The sequence below is a fragment of the Camellia sinensis genome, chromosome 6, assembly GCF_055761805.1.
Source record: "Camellia sinensis isolate YWXY chromosome 6, ASM5576180v1, whole genome shotgun sequence".
NCBI classification, from domain to species: Eukaryota; Viridiplantae; Streptophyta; class Magnoliopsida; order Ericales; family Theaceae; genus Camellia; species Camellia sinensis.
The window spans coordinates 184,706,923-184,726,419 of NC_138966.1; the positions used below are offsets into that span (position 1 = coordinate 184,706,923).

The 19,497-nt window shown below is 37.1% G+C and overlaps 1 protein-coding gene and 1 long non-coding RNA gene across 2 annotated transcripts in view; one reads left to right on the plus strand and one right to left on the minus strand.

The window, feature by feature from the left end:
• LOC145793106 (uncharacterized) overlaps positions 1-19,497 on the minus strand; it is a 55,828-nt gene that overhangs the window by 10,478 nt on the left and 25,853 nt on the right. The window lies entirely within an intron of this gene.
• LOC145792484 (granule-bound starch synthase 1, chloroplastic/amyloplastic-like) lies at positions 4,263-6,868 on the plus strand. Its single transcript, XM_082873167.1, has 6 exons — positions 4,263-4,972; positions 5,050-5,148; positions 5,264-5,353; positions 5,889-5,952; positions 6,047-6,147; positions 6,273-6,868. The coding sequence occupies exons 2-5, from the start codon at positions 5,134-5,136 to the stop codon at positions 6,145-6,147; spliced, it is 270 nt and encodes an 89-aa protein (XP_082729293.1). The 5' UTR covers positions 4,263-4,972; positions 5,050-5,133; the 3' UTR covers positions 6,273-6,868.

The following is a 19,497-nucleotide window of genomic DNA, read 5'->3' on the forward strand; positions in this document are numbered from 1 at the left end:
CTCACCAACCCTTGATGCTTTACACTCATCCTCTTTTTCTTATTGATGTAATAGTTTTCTTCTTTAACATAGTTCTCTTCTTTGCTGTTCAAAAAAAAAAAGTTTCAATTTTATCATTTTGGTTCTTAAAGTTGTCAATTTAAGTTAATTTGATCATATCTCTAATGTCCGTTTACATTGATAACGGGAAACGTATTTTATCCTTGGATAAAAGACAATTTTGGTCTCTAAAGTATGCACTTCTTGTCATTTTAGTTCCTTAAGAATTAATTTTATTATTTTGGTTCTTAGAGTTGTTAGTTTGAGCTACAAGTGGCCATTGACCCGTTGGCCCGCTCAGCTTGACTCTATTGTTTTTAGGGTTTGGGAAGGTTGTTTTAGCTTATAGTGTCTGGCTAGACCAATATTTTTAGCCCAATATATTAATGTGATGAGTTAAGAATTTTTACTTTCAATCCAGCTTGGCCCAGCTCAGCCAGCTATTAAATTAATTAATTATAATATATTAAAAAATATATATTTTTTTGTTGGGATGTAGACTTTATCTTTATTAATTTTATTGAAACTCACATTTGTAGTGATGTTTAATTCAATTTATTTAAGAAATCCTTCAATTTATAATGAAATTCTTCAATTTATAATGATGTCAGTATATTTATTTGAGAAAATATAATGAGTGATTAAATTTAATTATGAAATGTTTTAATTTTTGTTTTTAACATATAGGCCGATGGGTGGACTTAGGATTTGTAATTATTTTTTGGTCGACTTGGACAGATGTAAAGGCCTGATATTAGGACCGGGTCGGACTTGGGAAGATATAAAATCCCTTATTATGTAGTGACGGTCCAACCCGACAAATGCTCACCTCTAGTTTGAGCAAAGACCAAATTAACACAAATTGACAACCAAATAACAAAATCAAAATTTAAGGGACTAAATTAACAAGGAATACATACTTTGAGGACTAAAATTATCTTTTATCTATATTCCTGTTATCAATGTAGATGGACGTTAGACCTAAAACTAAATTGACTTAAATTGACAATTTTGAGGACCAAAATAACAAAATTGAAGCTTAAAGGACTAAAATGACAAGAGCGCATACTTTAGGGACTAAAGTTGTCTTTTATCCTTTTTCTAGATTGGTGAATAGTGATTTTATTTGCAATACACATTCCTTTCTTTTTTACCGAACCGATGGAATAATCAATACCATTCCAACATGTGTTTTAATCAAATACTAACTTAGAAGCCAAATGGTATGTAAAGCTCCAAGTGCTTGCTGGTTTTATATTTAGGGCATGTTTGTTTGGACGAACTTGGCCATAGGATTGGTCTAATAATCTAATAAAATGCATAAATACATAGTATCCCTCGTACAAAATAAAAGATTAATGAGAGGTTTGGACTATCAATCTCATTGTATAATCCCATATCAATCCAAATATAAGATATGATACACAATCCAAAAGAATTAATAATCCCAAACCATCCTAATAATGTTAATTCCATAAATCCAATCCACTCAAACAAACATATTACTGATTTTAAGGGAAAAACCATTGGATTCAAGCTATCCACCAATCTATAATGTGTATTTGTAAGTCATAATAGCAATTTGCATGCCACGTTTAACTAACTGCATGACAAATATAACTGTAATACTTTGGTTTAATACAAAGTAGAAATACAACTGTAATACTTTAGTTTATTACAAATATAACTGTAATATAACTGCATGACAAATAAATAAAAGTTATTGTAGTGAATTTTGCGACCTGCAGTTAAATACAAAGTAGAAATACAAAAACCTCATTTCATGACCCTATTTGAATATTGGCCAATGATAATTTGTGGATTGACATGGTGATTATGGTTTATAACTATGACTCTCATTATGTATTTCGTTTGCACTGACTAATTTATTAAAGGCTCTCTATTGTTTTATTAACTTTTAAATATTTTTTCAAATTTAAAATTTAAATACAACCTCAATTCACTACAGGAAATATAGGATTTAACGGCGTTCATTTAACGGCGCTTTTTTTAAACGTCACTGTTTATCATATTGGTGATTTGAGTGTTTTCCTTTCATATTGTTTTTCTTTTTTCAATGCTTTTTGGGTTGAATTGAATTTCTTTTGCCTTAGGCACCATGGTTGCAACGGTTGGACTCTTTGTTCTTTTCGTTTTGGGCACTAGCTGGGCATGTGATGCCAGAGAATTAACGACAACCGAACTTTCTAGTACAGAAACGGTGATATCTGATGTTTCAGGTAGTTCTCTTTTTTCTTTTTTCCTCTTCCAAATTTATGTAATTTTAAGATTTTAATGTTCGCAATGACTAATCTGGTAATGATAGCTAATTATTTCCATTACCAGATTTAATGATTTTAATCTAGCGACGTTTAATGTTCACATTACCAGATTTAATGTGAGCTTTAAATCTCTAATCTTTCCAATGTGTTTACTTTCTTATCAAAAGCTATAGTATACAACTTCAACTCCAAAGTATTTATTATGGTGGTACTTTCATTGGTCTATGACTATATATGTATATATGTAACTGTTAGCACAAACATGCCTTAGAAAAGGATTTTATGTTACTAGAGATGAGGTCCTTTCATCGTGTATGTTGATTCCCTCACATGTTGTTGCTTGCTTCTCCATATTTGAGCAACTAGAAAATGGGAGATTCAAGATTTGAACATTCTTGTTTTCTCCTTTAAATGTTCTCCAGCTCAACTATGAGGAAAAAGAAAGAAAAAAAAAAAAAAAACTGGAACAATGTTATTTACCTGCATTTGCATATCTTTTCCACTTTTGAGGCAATATAATGGGACATTGAATTACCTTCAGTTTGATAATTGTGAATGGTGGCAGTGTCTTTGTTGGAAAGTGTGAAAAAAAAAATTAAAAATTGTAATTTAGGATTTTAGGATCTGTGTTTGAAGCAGCAGTTGTAACGCATGCTAAGAAAACACAGTGAGTGATTTAACTTAAGACCACTTGTTTCTGCAGTATGCTTTTGAGAAGGGTCATTTTGATAGCATGAAAAAAACGTAATTGTGAGTTAAATGATTGTAATTTGTATGCCACTAAATAGATGCATCTGGCCATCCTGTTCTCATCCATCTTGTCCACTTCATCCCTTTTTCTTATTTTATATGCTTGAACTGTTACGACATTGCAATCTTTTTGAATAATTAAACAACTGTGCTTCTTTCTGGATTGTGCTAAATTTGCCTGTGAACTGCACTTGCAGTGCATGACCAACAATTGGTAGATGATATTCCAGTTGAGAAGCTATTAATCTATGATGTACCGGTTGACATCATATGCACTCCAACACAAGTAATTTTCACCAACACGCCAATCCCAAAGCCTCAAGGTTAGCGATATTCTATTTTGCCACTTCATTGCATCCCGAAATCATAATTTTCCCTTTAGTGGGTTGATCGCACAGCCTTAAACCCATACCATGTATGATTAGTTTTTGCTCGTGCTGTCTTCTTACCTTCACTTTGGTATTATTATATGTTCTTTTACAGTTATATGAATCGATATTTTTCTTGGCTATTTATGTTGATTGAGTTATTCCCCACTTTGTTTCTTTCTTTCTTTATTTTTAAATAAATGCATACTAGAATCTCTCACATGTGTAGTTTTTTGTCCTAGGTTTCCAACACCATCTATTTGGATTCCCCAGACAGTGTAGGCTTTTCTTACTCTGAAAACATGACATTTTATTCGACTGGTGATTTACAAACAGCCTTTGAAACAAACATTTTCCTACTCAAGGTAATTTAAATTAAGAATTAATTAATGACAACTTTTGACAATATTGTTAGGAATAACTCGATAATTTTGTGGAAGCAAGTTTGGAAATTTAGAATCTATTTAGAGAAAAAAAAATTGTTAATTAGTGAATGATGGTATTTTTGATGGGTCTCATCTTTGATGGTATTTTTGAGGTAGTCGAAAAGCGTATGCTGCCTAGGAAAAAGGAAAGAGACATGAAAAGTTACTCTTGGAATAAAAATATTTTGGCACCAGTGTTTATAGTAGCGAAAAGATTGGGTAGGGAAAAACCCTTTTCTCTATTGTTCCTTGTATTTAAACCTTTATTGTGTTCTTTGTTTGATATGCTTGCTTTTGTTTTATTCTTGCATGTAATTAATGTTGGTTTCTGTTGCAGGTCGCCACCTTGAGTTGCAAATATGGCAGATGGATCACAGCATCCATCAATTTCCCAGAAGATACATGGGCAATCTTATTTCTTATCTCGAGTTTCTCCTAACTTGCGCTCCAAGAATACTGGTTTACACTATATGACTGGTGCATATGTAAATGGAGGTCTGCAGAGTCCTCTGCCACCAACATTCCAAGGCATTGGCCTGGAATTTGCATCACCACTATCCTCTGTTTTTGTACAAGCTCCCGCAGAAAAAGGTTTTCGTAGTTTTATGATAGACTTCCTCATGGGAGGAGTTTCTGCTGCTGTATCCAAGACTGCTGCTGCTCCGATAGAGCGAGTTAAGCTATTGATTCAGAACCAGGATGAGATGATCAAAGCTGGTCGGCTGTCTGAACCATACAAAGGAATTTCTGACTGCTTTGCCCCGAACAATTAAGGATGAAGGCATTATTGCTTTGTGGAGAAGCAACACTACCACTACAGGAAATCATTAAATGCAGGTTTTGGAGTTGGGAATGAATTTTCAGACTGCAGATGATATGAGTGCAATACTTGCTGAAGAGACAAACCATAACTCACAATGGATTAGGATGATGAATTTTTAACTGATCTGATTTCTATGCCAAATCATCATCTAGGGCAATGGGCATCGTGTTATGACAGTTTCCCCACATTACGACCAGTACAAAGATGCATGGGATACTCATGTTCTTCTTCAGTTAAATTCTATTCTGTGCTTGTTTTGCCAAATTCCAACCATTTCAATGCAAGGTTAGGTTTTACTATATACTAGTCTAGCGAATGATTGTTGGGATTAGTTTCTTCAAAGATAAGTTTCTATATTGCAGATAAAAATTGGAGACCGAATAGAGACAGTTCGCTTCTTCCACTGCTACAAACGTGGAGTTGATCGTGTTTTTGTGGATCACCCAATGTTCCTGGAAAAGGTTTATTTCTGTCCTCAATCAACTGTTCTCGTATTTAGGGGTGAACTATATATACTTTAGCTGTAATAGTCAGCTTGATCTTAGTTCTGATGCTTGAATTTCTGAACTTTCAAAGGTTTGGGGTAAAACTGGATCTAAGATCTATATGGGCCTAAGACGGGAGGATTACCAGGACAACCAAATTCGATTTAGTATATTGTGCCAAGTAAGTTATTTGATTCAACCTGTAGTTTCAAGCCCGTAATTCCATGAATGATTTTCATTCTTTGAACACTTGATTCAAAATAAAAAGTGCAGTTGTTTTGTCGTAACTTCCTACTATATTATATATGGAAAATGATTGTCAAGTAGAAATTTTATACTGAAAACTCACTAAAAATGCTGTGGCAGTGAAATTTTTTGAAATTATAAACCACAGTGCTTGGTAGGAAAATATATATATATATATATATATTTTTGTATATCATTGCTCATTATATATTAGAGAAGTAATCGGTCGATGGGCTGTCAAGGCAAAAGGTTGGCATTGTGCTCCAAATTTACATGGTTTTGCATTCAACACGAGTCAATCATCCATGTTCTTTTTTGTTTTACATAATGACCACCTGTGGTATATCATTGTTTTATTTCCTCTTACTACCTACTCAAGATTTTTTTTAGCCTACGCCTGATCATGTATGCAGTTCTACACTATTGCTTATATAGTATATAGCTGCATTCATTTATTATGTTGAACTCAGGCTGCTTTGGAGGCACCAAGGATTTTGAATCTAAACAACAATAAATATTTCTCTGGACCTTATGGTATGTTCCATTCTCAAAGTTTGTACCTTTATTTATCTATTTATTTTGCATTCTATTATAAATGGTATAACATATCTGTCTCGTACAAATGCAGGGGAGGATGTTGTCTTCATTGCCAATGATTGGCACACTGCTCTTCTTCCATGTTATCTGAAGACCAAGTACAAACCTATGGGGATCTACAAGAATGCCTGAGTAAGATTGCTCAATTACGTCGTTAAGAATTTCAGGCAAAGAATAAAATTAAAACAGAAGAATTTTAGCCAAATGGCAAGGACTATTTGTTGGGATTTAACACTAGTGCTGACAAATGATGGCAGGTTGTTTTCTGCATCCATAACATTGCCTACCAAGGGAGATTTCCTTTTGCAAACTTCTCTCTTCTCAATCTTCCGGAACAATTTAAGTGCTCTTTTGATTTTATTGATGGGTATGTATGCAGATTTGAGTGTTTGAAATTGCTATTACCCGAGATGTCTTAACATCGGGTAACTCTTGATAACTCTTGGTCTTCATTCCTCTGATTTCTCTCAAAAGTAATTATAATTCAAGCTAAATTCCATCCGTTAAATTTCTCCCCTATTTATGTGATCACTTATGCATAAAATCTTCTTATTAGTGCTTCTTGGTATGTAATAAAATCTTATTGTTAGCGCTTCTTCAAGTACTGTTTATAAGTATTGGGTACAAATTTTTTAATGTGTGTTTATTTTGGTGAATCTGATTGCAGTTTATGTTTTGATGCAGGCATGTAGACCAGTGAAGACTACAAATTTAATGTTAAGACATGATTTTTGGATATATGTTAGTTTGTGGTTAATGTTAAAACATGATTTTTGGATTTTGGATATGTTAATTTTGTGGGTAATGGTGATTGGATATTAATTGAATGAGAAAGTGAATTAATGCTTTATTACAGGTATTTTTTTAGTTCAATCAAATAAAATTAGCACAATTTCAAAAAAAAAAAAAAAAAAAAGGGTATATGACGGCGTTTCTACAAACGCCTCTTAAACCTTACTGACTAACAGTTATATTTTTTAAAAAAGATATGACGGCGTTTTTCCCAAAACGTCGCTAAATATCGTCAGTGATGTTAGCGTGTGTTTAGTAGGATATTTTGCGACGTTTTTAAAACGCCACAAAGCTATAGCGACGGCCGTGTCCTCGGCGTTTGGTACTAAGCGTCGCAAAAGGAATTTGCGGCATTTTTGGAACTTATAGCGGCGTTCTTTAAATGCCATTAAAAGTCTGTTTTCCAACAGTGCATTGAAGAAGGAATCAACTCCTTGGGGCTATGTTAGTGAGTTTTGCTCGAGATGTACTCGACTCATGTGAAAGGGTGTTTTGAGTGAGTTTCAAGATTAGTCAAGATACATGTAAATTGATTCGGACACTTTGTTATCAAAATTGAACAAGGTATTGTTTTAGGACTCAACTCAAATATGCAACCACTGGAATTCGAGGACACACTCACGCTGTGTTTGATTTGGGGATTTGGGAAAGAATTTGGAAAGAAAAATAGAAAAAGACACTACAAAAAATAACATTTTTAGCAACAAACTTTTTGGTCGCATAAAGATAATATATGGTTGTTAATAGTATTTAGCAACCATCAAAATTTGGTCGCCATGTAGTTGTAAAAAGCCCGTTAGAGAATGTTTTTGGCGATCAAGAATTAAAATGGTCGCTGAAATTTAACATTAGCGACCATATTGTTTGGTCACGAAAAGGATTTAAATTTGTTGAAGATAGAGCATTTGCGACAAAAAAATTGGTCGTGGGAATGAAGGTTTTCGAGCAACCAAGAATTAAGTTAGTCGCGGAAAGTTACCATTAGCGACCACATAGTTTTGTCGCTAAAAGGATTTAAATTTGTTAAGAATGTTCATTTGTGACAAAATAATAGTCGCGAAAACGAAGGTTTTTGGCAATCAAGAATTAAGTTGGTCGCGGAAAGTTTATGGTTTAGTAATTACATTAGTGGTCACCAATAGTTATTCCTAGAACCTTACTGCGACTAAAATTTTATTGGTCGCATAAAAGCTTTTAATTTCAAAAATGAATTTTTTTAAATATAATGCTAATTTTTCTTAATACCTATAATACATTTGCAATTAACACATAATTCATGTCCATCCAATCAATTTCAATATACCAATCCATCAACAATCTAATCTAAAAACAAAAAACCATCAATTATAAAATCAAAATAGTAGTTAATGTGTGTAATTACAACCACTTGTCAACATGAACACATTACGCGTCCAAAATAACCATCAATCCTTATAACCCTCCAAAATAACCATCCATCCTTACAACAAATTCACCACATCAAAAAAATATTTAACAAAACCTTCAAAGATTTCAAATGCATGTCATATTTGTCCGATGCAAAGTATCTCAAAAACTCCACATATAAGCACAACGTAGAATTAATGAACCGGCAAACTCAGGTCCATAAACACGCATGACTACGCCTCTAGCTACTTGCAATAAAAAAATTGAAGAAAGCATTGTTAATTGTTTACATTTCTATTTTAATTTTGTAAAAATCTATGGATCTAACTCCACTCCCAAAACTAACAATCACACACAGCCTTATTACCCAATTCAAAAAAAAATAAAAAATACACACACATTAGTTTGTTGTGTATGATAGGGATGTCACTATAATCCTGAAGATATAGTTTTCAACTATTAAACGATAGTAAATAAATTAATGAAGTGCTACAAAATGCCCAAAGGAATAGAGTCCATGGACATATTCACTTTCCAACACATTAGATTGTTAGCATTTGGTTTTGCTCAACTGTTCTTTAAATATTGAGGAAGTTGACAAGATTACCTAATAGGGACTTGAAGCCCCGAGTTAAAACATATTTTTCCATTGAAAAGCAATTGGTTGAATATATGTCATGGTTATAGAGTGACACCCATATCACAATGTTAAAAGTGTTGCCTTACGAATAACATGAATAAAAAATGAGTACGCAAGTTTTTATTTTATTTTTTAAATTCTTGACATATCTAAAGTAAATTTAAAGGAAAATTTGACTTCTACAAATCACTATCTGATATGGCTTTGCTTCTTATCCATAGATTGTTTTACTGTATTCAAGACTTGTTTAACATGATTGAATGATTAAAATACAAAGGACAAAAAAGGAAAAAAAGAAAAAGAAAAATGAGAACAACTTGGTTTATCTCATGTTTTTTAGAAGTGATAGCAAATGTCAGTCCATTCAAATTTCAATATAAATTCAACATAATAACTAAAATCGTCTAGCATGCATCATCTCTGGTTCATCTTACCCAGCAATTTGGGGTTAAATAGAATACAACACATACATGTACATATCTAAAAATTCAATTCGAGGAATTAATTGTTTAAATAGTGAATAAATACTGAAATCCTCTATTCTTTCTATTCAAAAAATATTGATCGTAGTTACAGCGTAGGATATATATACAATGCAACAACTTGCCTAACAACTTGTAACTAACTCCAACAAATATCTAATAGCTAACTAATATCTAACTAACAACTATATGAGTTAAGATTGGATATGGTGGTGTAGATGGCATAAACTGCAGCAACATGAGCTGGTGCTGGTGCTGCTGCTGCTGTTGTTGTATATCTTTATCAGGCCCTGCAAGCTGATGAAGGGTTGAAACACCATAAGCTTGTCTTTAAGATAGAGAAATTGAGCCACTGGTAAAGGCTTAGTAAAGATGTCAACAAGTTGATCCATGGTAGGAATGTACTGCAAAATGAGTCTCTTGGTAAGGACTTGATCTCGTACAAAATGGCAATCAACCTCGATATGTTTAGACCTCGAGTGAAACACAGGATTGGAGGCTAAAGCAATGACAGAGACATTATCGCTCCATAAAATAGAAATGATGGAAGGAAAGATGGACAAATCAGTGAGAAGCATGCTAAGCCAAGAGAGTTCAATTGCAGTATGAGCTAAAGACCGATACTCAACTTCGGTAGAAGAACGAGAAACAGTGGGCTATTTCTTGGCTAACCAAGAGATGAGATTAGAGCCTAAGAAAATACAATATCCAAAGGTAGATTTGCGATCAAAAGAATCGCCAGCCCAATTAGAGTCAAAGAAGGCTTGAATATCAAAAGAGCTGGATGTGTATGAGTGACCATGACAGATGGTGCCTTTGATAAATCGAAGTAACCTTTTTACCGTAGAAAAATAACTCACAATAGGAGTATGCATATATTGACACAATTGATTGACAGTAAAAGCAATGTCAGATCGTGTGATGGTTAAGTACTGCAAAGCCCCAACTATACTGTGATAAAGAGAAGGATTGTCAAACAATTCAGCAGAAGAACTAGTAAGACTGGACTTGACAAACATAAGGGAAGAACATGGCTTGCACTTAGAGAGCCCAGCTCGCACAAGAATGTCATGAGCATACTTTTGTTGAGAAATAGTATAACCAGCAGTAGTAGATTGAATGGAAACCCCCAAGAAATAGGACATGGGACCCTACTCTTTCATAGAAAAGACTTCATGCATATGATCAGCAAGAGACTTAATATGGGCATCATTATTCCCTGTCAGCAAAATGTCATCAACATAGACGAGAAGAACTGTGATAGTGCGAGCAGTCTTCTGAATGAAAAGAGAAGAATCACATTTATTATTCTGAAACCCTTGAGAAATAAGAAAGGCAGAAAATGTGGAGTACCAAGCTCTAGGAGCCTGTTTGAGCCCATATAAAGCTTTGTGGAGTTTACAAACATGAGTGGACGACTGAGTAGGATGAACAAACCCAGGAGGTTGTAATATATAAATTTCTTCCTCAAGAACTCTATGGAGGAAAGCATTAGATATCTCAAGCTACTTGATAGACTAATTGTGATGAAGAGCAAGACAAAGAAGGATCTGAATTGTAGGCAATTTTGCAACAAGACTAAATGTCTTTTGATAATCAATACCCTCCTGTTGAAGGTATCCCTTAGCAACCAATCGAGCTTTGTGTCGTGCTATGGTGCCATCAGAATTTCTTTTTACCTTAAACACCCATTTATATCCAATAGCAGTTTTCCCAAATGGTAAGGGAACAAGAGTCAGGTATGCTGTTTATGAAGAGCATGAAGTTCTTCGATCATGGCCTGATGCTATATAAGAGCAAGAAAAGCCTCTTTGTGAGAGGGAGGCTCAATGTCAACAAAGGAGAGGGGTGAGTTAGTGGTGGAAGCAACTAGTGCAGCAACTTTAGACCTGGTGGTCATAGAATGAATATTGGAAGAAGGAATGGTAAGAATGGTGGATTGAGAAATAGGTAATTGGATGGAAATGGACTGAATTGGTGATGTAGGACAAGATTGTAAGAATTTTTATATTTTTAGTTTTAATATTTTTGATATATTATTTTATTAGGATTCTTGTAATTTAGTATAAATAATTTAGAGAATTTTTATATTTTTAGTTTTAATATTTTTGATATATTATTTTATTAGGATTCTTGTAATTTAGTATAAATAATTTAGAATTATTAGGTTTCTTAATTTTATTATTTTGGAATTAGATTTTGACTAGGATTTTAAATAGTTTAGAATTTTAGTTTCCTATTGTAAACACCTCATTTTTGACCGACCTTAAGACTCAGACGTCATTGATTGAGCGCTCGGTGATGGTGCATGTTGTGCTCGTCTTGAGGTTTCGGAGTTTCGGCTGAGAGCTTTACCCCCGGACCTCGGGACCCTTTTGTGCTTTTCCTCGGTTTACGAACCAGGTCTTGTTTTCTCTTCCTGAAGGGAGGGAGAGGTCTCTTAGACCATCTCTTAGTGGCCGTAGGCTACTTTTCGTGGTTGTAGGCCACTTTTCCTGTTTGGAGATCAGTTTCTGGTTTTCGGAGCCGTCGGCCGCGCGCTTCGATTCGAGACCGCTTAACCTTCTCCGTTTGGCACGATTTTTGGCACACACCTTGTTTCCTTTGTCTAGAGGGACACTGTGGCCTGGGAGACCACCTTTGTGGTCGCACGCCACTTTCGATGCTTAATAGCTTGTTTTTGGGGCACCCGACTGCGCGTTTTGACCCCCGAACCCTTGTTTTGCATCCGTTTTGGTTCATTGTTGGCATGGACCTTGTTTTCATTGTTTGGGAGGTGGTACAAGGGTGGGAGACCACCTTTTCTCCTTAGAGACCATTTTTCTCCCGCCAGCCGATTTTCTTGTTAGGAAGTTGGTCTCCTTGGTTTTTAAGCCACATTTGTTGGCCTCCCACCATACCACTAGCTTGCATTCAGTTGGGAGACCACCAAATGGGCTGGCCGACCACCTTTCTTTGACTTGACCCTTTTGAACTGGTCGGTCGACCACCTGAACTGGTCGGCGTACTCCCTCCAGTTCTGTCTCTGTGAGTTGTTGCCAGCTGTGCCAGCTGGAAGGCACAGAATGGATCCTTCATACATGTGTATAGAGGATCTTTAACCTTGGTTTTTAGTTTCTTTGAGAAGCTTGGGTCCCTTTTGGCTATAAAAGAGAGCCTCCCTCTCATTTGTAAAGGTTGAGATTTTGTTTGAAGGCAAAACATATATATCTCTCTATACCTCTCTACTTTGGTCTCAAGTGTGCCTTATTCTTGCACCTTTGCACACTACCTCATAGCCTAACACCCCCACCATTGCTTTGAGGTCCTTAGAGGTCATTTTTAGAGGTTGAAGGTCTGGGTTTTTGGTCTCAAAGTTGCTGTCTTGCTGAGCTTCAAGGGTAACATACTCTTTCCCTCTTTCTATCATCATTTTGATCCTTCTTTTAGCTATATTTGCATGCATATTTGAGCTTTGTTGTCAACTGGAAAAAGTCTTGTTTTGAGGTCTTTTTCATGTTTGTTTAAGGTCATTTTGTTGTTGGGGGTCATCTACCCCCTCGCATGCTTCATTTTGCCTTGTTTTGGGCCATGCCCTAAGGCTTTTGTATTGAGCTTTGCTTGGCCCTTTAACCACTGAAATCCAGCAGATTTTCAGTGGTTGGGATGTGGTTTTGAGGGCCAAAATCAGAGAGGGGCGACCCTCTCTCTTGTTGTCTTGTTTACTAGCATTTTTGGCCTTACAAAGGAGCCTTCATTTGCACACCTCCAAGCCTTGTTTCAGGCCTTTTTTAGTGACTTTTAGGGCCTGCCTAGGCTCTGTCCAGAGTTGGTTTTGTCACCTTGGGCGTGTCTCTTGCATGTGTAGAATAACCCCTCTTATAGCCTATCAAAGGTGCATGACATTCTTGCATGCATTGATCATGTTTCAGTAGGTTTTTGACTTTATTTGGCATGTCATGATTTTGTTTTTGGCTGGTTTGGTAGCCTCTCATGTGCTTCATATGGTTGTAGTGTAAATTATAGTTCACTAGCTTATAATGCATGTTGTCTTGGCCCTCCATTCTAGCATATTTTGGCCATGGTCCAAACTAATTTTATTCATATTTTGGGCTGCCTTAGCTCTGTTTGAAGTGTTTTGGGCCATGCATGCATTGTTGTATATGGTCATGGTTCAATCAAGCTTACTAGCTTTGTATATTGGGTCCACTAGCATGCGTTGTTTGGGCCTTTGACATGATTTAGCATCATTCCTACCATGATTTCAGTGCATATTACTTGGCCATATTCTCATGTTTGTCACTCTTTCAATGTGTTTGAGAATTGCATCATTATACCCTATTTATGAGCCTTTGCATTGAGCTTCATTCTTATGCCTTTCAAGCAACCATCTTGGCTCATTTTGCCACTATTTTGGGCCTGCATAGGGACTGTTTGGAGTTGGTTTGGCCATTTGGGCATTGCTTTGCATGCCTATAGTGTAATACACTTCACTAGTTTCGGCGTTTGGGTCATCCAACATGTATTGTGTGAGTTGTTTGCATGATTCAGAGCCATTTTGTATGTCATTTCAGAGCTGGAACATGTGTCATTGTATGCCATATTTCATTCATTCAATGCTTTTGTAAAGTTGCATTTTGTGCCTTAGGCTTGGAGCCCTCGCATTGTGCATGCTTGTGTGTTTCTCGGGGCCTTGTTTTCATCATGTTTGGCCACTGATTTGGGTGTGGCCAAGGCCCATCCATCTTGGTTTAAATCCATCTCACATTGTGTATGCCCTATAGTCCATGTTATCACATGTTTGATCATTGCATTGCGTATGCCTCGTTCATAACATTGCGTATGTTAGTGCATTGTGTATGCATGCCATATAATCCATGTGCATTGAGTATGCCATTGATTAGTTCATAGCATTATGTATGCCATTTGCATGCTTGCATGTCATTCCGTGCATCTTCGCATCACTTAGTTGCATTGCATTTAGACCGCATGCTAGAGTTGCATTTGTCCATACATTGTTTGTTGTATTGTGTTTGGAGTAGGGTTTAGTCCAAACACGGGAAATGAGGAACGTTTCATACTCCAAGTGATGAAACGTGCCTTGATTCTCGGTCACCGACACTCTTGACCATCCATGATGGAGTTGTTGGTTTTAGTTGCTTATATGTGCATTCATATCCCATTGAGTCGTGCAATTTGACTCCTCGGCCATCATGTATCGGGATGCGTGATAGGTGGCCCGAGGATCGAGGACTACAGTCCCTAGAGCTTATGCAATGATGGGGGGAATGGTCGAGCACACATATGTTGAAAATACCTTGCCTTCTCTCTCCCTTACCTTTGTTGCAGAAAAAGCAGAAACCAAGAGAATGAACTGTCGGCCGACCAGGTTTTCTGGCAGGCTGATCACCTTTTCTGGTCTACACCACCAAGGGTGGTCGGCAGGTGGTCTCCCTTGTCCATGGCTTGGTCGGCAGCCTTCCCACAGCTTCCTGGGGTGGAGTTTCATCTCTTTGGTGCCTCGTGAAACTTTCTGAAATCAATTGCAAACAAAGGCGAGCCGGGGCATCGCTATGGATTTCCCGACAAGACGACTCGAGCATGCATGCATCCTTTATCATTCGGAACAGAGCTGAGGCAGTCCATTTCATGTAGCTTGCATGCTAATTTATTTGCTTCCGTAGTTTAATTTGTTAATTAATTAATGTTGTGTAATATTTAGCTGTAATTCGTTATTCATTTCGGTTGTGTAATAGGTAGTTTAATTAGCTTAGATTAGCTAGTTGGTTCTGTATTATTTATTCGGACCCTCCGCGAGAGGGCGAACTTTGTAATAAGTGTGCGTGTGTATGATGTATGTCTTCCAACCCCACGTCTTTCTCCCTTTTATTTACCAGCTTATGATGGTTAGTTTTAGGACACGTTTCAATTAGCATCCTTATGCTCGTATGTTTGCATCCATTCATCTGTTTTGCATGCACCGGGCTCGGCGCATCATACTAACTGAATTGTATTTCAATTCCAAGTTGAATACATGTATCGATTGTTGCATCTCATATGCCATCTTAGAATAGTCGAGCCTATTGTAGTTGCATTTTTGCATGTGTTACATTAGGCATTCTTAGCATAGTTAGGATTCATACATGATTTCTAATTAGCTTCTTTCTTTGGCTCGAAGTACTCGGTAAGTGTTTATGCTTTAGCATCCTTGCATGTGTGTGAGTGATTGCCATGATAGCATGCTTACCATGAGGCTATGTGCTTATGTGATATAACTGCCTGAATGCCTGTGGGTGAAGGTTAGGTTGCTTGAGTTGGAATAATTCGTCGAAACCCGTGTTTTAGCCTACTTGTGAGTAGCAAACTTCAATCCATTTTCAAAACAAACGGATATGCGATGCTTTGTTCCAACTTAGGCGATCCAGTCTATACTTGTATACTGTGCGCATCACATAGTAATTCTAGGCTAATAAACTGGAATAAGAGCACATGTGTTTTCAAAAACTCGATTTCATGCTTAATAGTGGCCGATCTTCGATCGGGCGAGCGGGGGTGCTCATGAAATGACCTTCCCCAATCATACCCAAGTTCCCGAGCTAAGGCAACTTTGGTGATGACGGACACGTGGGCTTACGCACGAGTCAGGGTTTCCTAAATTTCCCCAAAACAAAATATTTAGGTGGCGACTCTGTATCTGGCAAAGTAGTCCATGTTTGACACTTCTTTCTAAAATTAGTTTTTCAAAACGATTTGCCGGATTTGGACTTTTTGGTAATTTATCGATCTTGCATTGCACTTTGCGAGATTAGATTCAGAACCGTGACATCAAGTCTGAACTATAGTGAGCCCAATGAACAAAACAGGATTTTCCCTAGACGTTCGGGGACGTCTACACCTATTCTCTTAGGTTCCTAATTTGTGTTGATTTAAATTTCCTAATTTATTTTAGAATTACTTTTCCTACAAATATTAGATTTAGTTTATTATAAATAGCTATGTAAGCCTCATGGCAAAGGGAAATTTTATTCATTCAATCAATAATATTAAGATATTTTCTCTTCTTTGTGGATTCAAGGTTTGATTTTTCTCATGGATTTGAGAGCCTTTTTCGTCTATTAGAACGATATCTAGTCCCCGTATATTCTGCTACGTCAATTGGAATATGAGGAGCAAGAGGAGAAAAAAGTAGAGGAAGAGAAGAAGCTATAAGAGATAAGGTTGCTGATTCTGATAGGGTAGGAGAAAAATGAGAGGGGGAAGAAGAAGAAGGAACTGAAAGGGAAACAGTAGGTGGGGAAATAGTAGACCAGAAAAAAGACTAAAGACAAGACAGGTTAGGAAGAAGAAGCTTCAGAGGGCTTAAGAGCAAGAGGAAACACTTGTACATTGAAGACCACATGTCTAGACAAATAAACCTTTCCAGAAAGAGGATCCAAGTATCTGCATCCTTTAGCAAAGGAATGGTAACCCAGAAAAACGCAAGGAACAAATTTAGGCTGTAATTTGTGAGAGGTATAAGGTTAAAGCCATGGAAAACATTGGCAACCAAACACTCTAAGCAGAGAAAAATCTGGAAAAGTTTAAAACAAAACTTCATATGGGGTTTTATGAGCTAGCTAAGAGGAAGGTAACCTATTTATCAAGAAAGTGGCACGGGCACTAGCTTCAAACCAAAATTTTAGAGGAACAGAAGAATGATGCATTAAAGCAATTGCCATTTCAGTAAGATGTTTGTGCTTTCTCTTAACCACACCATTTTGTGGTGGTGTATAAGGACATGAATGTTGATGAACAATTCCTTGTGTGGATAACAAATCTTTCATTTTATTATTCATAAATTCTTTCCCCCCATCAATGCGAAGAATCTTGAGCTGAGTACAAAATTGTTTCTCAACATATGCCTTAAACTCCAAAAATTTATTATAAACCTCACTCTTGTAGGTTAAGGGATACAACTAGGTAAACCTACTGAAATCATCGACAAAAAGCACATAATACTTGTAAGAAGAAGAAGACTCAAAAGGTCCCCATTGTAGACACCCCATTTTTGACTGTCCTCAAGACTTGGACGTCACCATTGGAACACTTGGTGATTACCCTTGTTTGTGTTCGTCTTGAGTTCCCGGAGGTCTCGGTTGCGCGCCTTGCCTCAGGATCTCTCGACTCGATCGTGTTGTGTCTGGTTTTGCACCAAACACTTGTGTTTTGCCTTGGAGGGGCAGGGAATGCCTTGTGAGGCATCCCCACACATCACCGGCCATGGCTCGAGGCCACCGGCCAGTGATTTTATGCCATCGGCAATGTATATTGCCGGTCGGCACTCTTCGTTGCCGGTCGGCCATTTATTTTGCCCAAATGGCAATTTTGAATGGCCGATCACTGTTCATCTTCTTTTAGTAGATATTTTGTGCCAGCTGTGATAGCTGGCACCCACTCTGCTCCCCTCCATACACGTATATGGAGGGATTTCCCTCTTGGATGGCTTGTTTTGGAAGCCTTACAAGAGGGAGTTGCCTATAAGAAGAGGCTTGCTCCCTTGGCATTAGGGTTACAAAAAATTTCAGAGGGAGTTCTGGATTAGGGTTAGAGTTGATACATATTTCCTATCTCTATATCTCTCTCTTGTGTGTGTCTAGTGTGTGTTTGTCCATACTATTGCACACAAACACATAGTGTTACACCTTCTCTTGGTTGTTGAGGGACCAGAGGGTTGTTCTTGGTGTTCTTGACTGGATTTGAGCTCAAGGAGGCAACAAGATCATCATTTGTGAAGGAGGACTTCAAGGGTAAGAAACTAGTCCCTTTTTACCCCATTTTTGCACACTACTTTTACCTATCTTGCAACTATTTTTTGGCTTTGCATATAATACATAAAAGTTCTGTTTTTAAGGCCTCTAAATAGTTTGTTAAGAGTGTTTTAAGCTTTGGGGTTGTTTGACCCCTCTTAAACCTTGTTTGGCCCTTGTTTTGTGCTATTTTGTGTGAGCTCCGGGACTTTGGTGTTTGGGCCTCCTCACCACTGAAATCTTGAGGGATTTCAGTGGTAAGGATGGTGCCTTGAGGTCCCAAGAAGGAGAGGGCCACCCCCTCTCCTTGTTGTCCTTGAAAAGGACCATTTTTGCCTCTTGAGGGAGCACCTAGCTTAGGCTCTTGTTGACCATGCCTTAGCTGTTATTTATGCTTATTTTTCCATGAAATAGCATTGTTTTAAGTTGGTTTTGGTACACCATGCTTGCTTAGCATACATGCCTTGTAATGCCATTTTGTTGCCTTAACATGCCTTAGGTTGTAAACCATTGTTCTAGCATGTTTTAGGCTTGGCTTTGTGAAGCTTTCATGTTTATTTTGCCATGATTAAGGTCTGTCCTTAGTTGTTTGGGTCGACTTTGGCATGCATTGTATAGCCCCTTTGCATTTTGGCTTGTTGGCCTTAAGGGTGTGAGTGTACAGCATACATTACTTGCTTTGATTTAGTGGGTTGGGACCATTTTCCATGTCATTTCAGTCCACTTAGTATGCTTGTATGCTTGCATTTCATGGTCCCTTTGATGTGTCAAAGGCTTGTGTTGCATGCTCCATGTTTTGGTCATTGTGCATGCTTTTGAATTCAAGTCATTTAGATGCCATCTAAGTAATCTTTTGGGCTTTGTTTTATGCGCTAAAACTCTATTTTGGGTCATTGAATTCATGCCATGTTTGGTCTTGTTAAGTGTGGTTCAATACCCCTTTAGCTTGCTTTGAATCTTGGACTTTGCTTGCATACCTTGATTGCATTGTTTGGGTTGGTTTGACACCATGTTCTTGCATGATTTTCAAAGCTTAATTTACATGCTAATTGTCCATGTTATGCCTCTTTCAAGTATGCTTGAGAGTTGCCCTTTTGTGCTTAAGTATTAGCCCTTTAACATGTGCATGTGTGTGCGTGTGTTGGCCTCCATGTTTGAGCACTTTGGCCACTGATTTAGGCTTGTTTGAGAATTGCCTAATCATGTTTAAGTCCATCTCTTTGCTTGTTTGCATGCTCACCTCGCATGGTTGCTTCCATACTTGCATGTACACATTGCATTGCCATGTTGCATCCTTAGCTCGCATGCCTAGGTTGCATTGCATTGTGCATGCATTGCCTCACCTCTTGAAGTGAGTCATGATAGAGGTAGAAGCCCCTTGGTTTGACTACGTGCATTGCATTACATTTGAAATGAA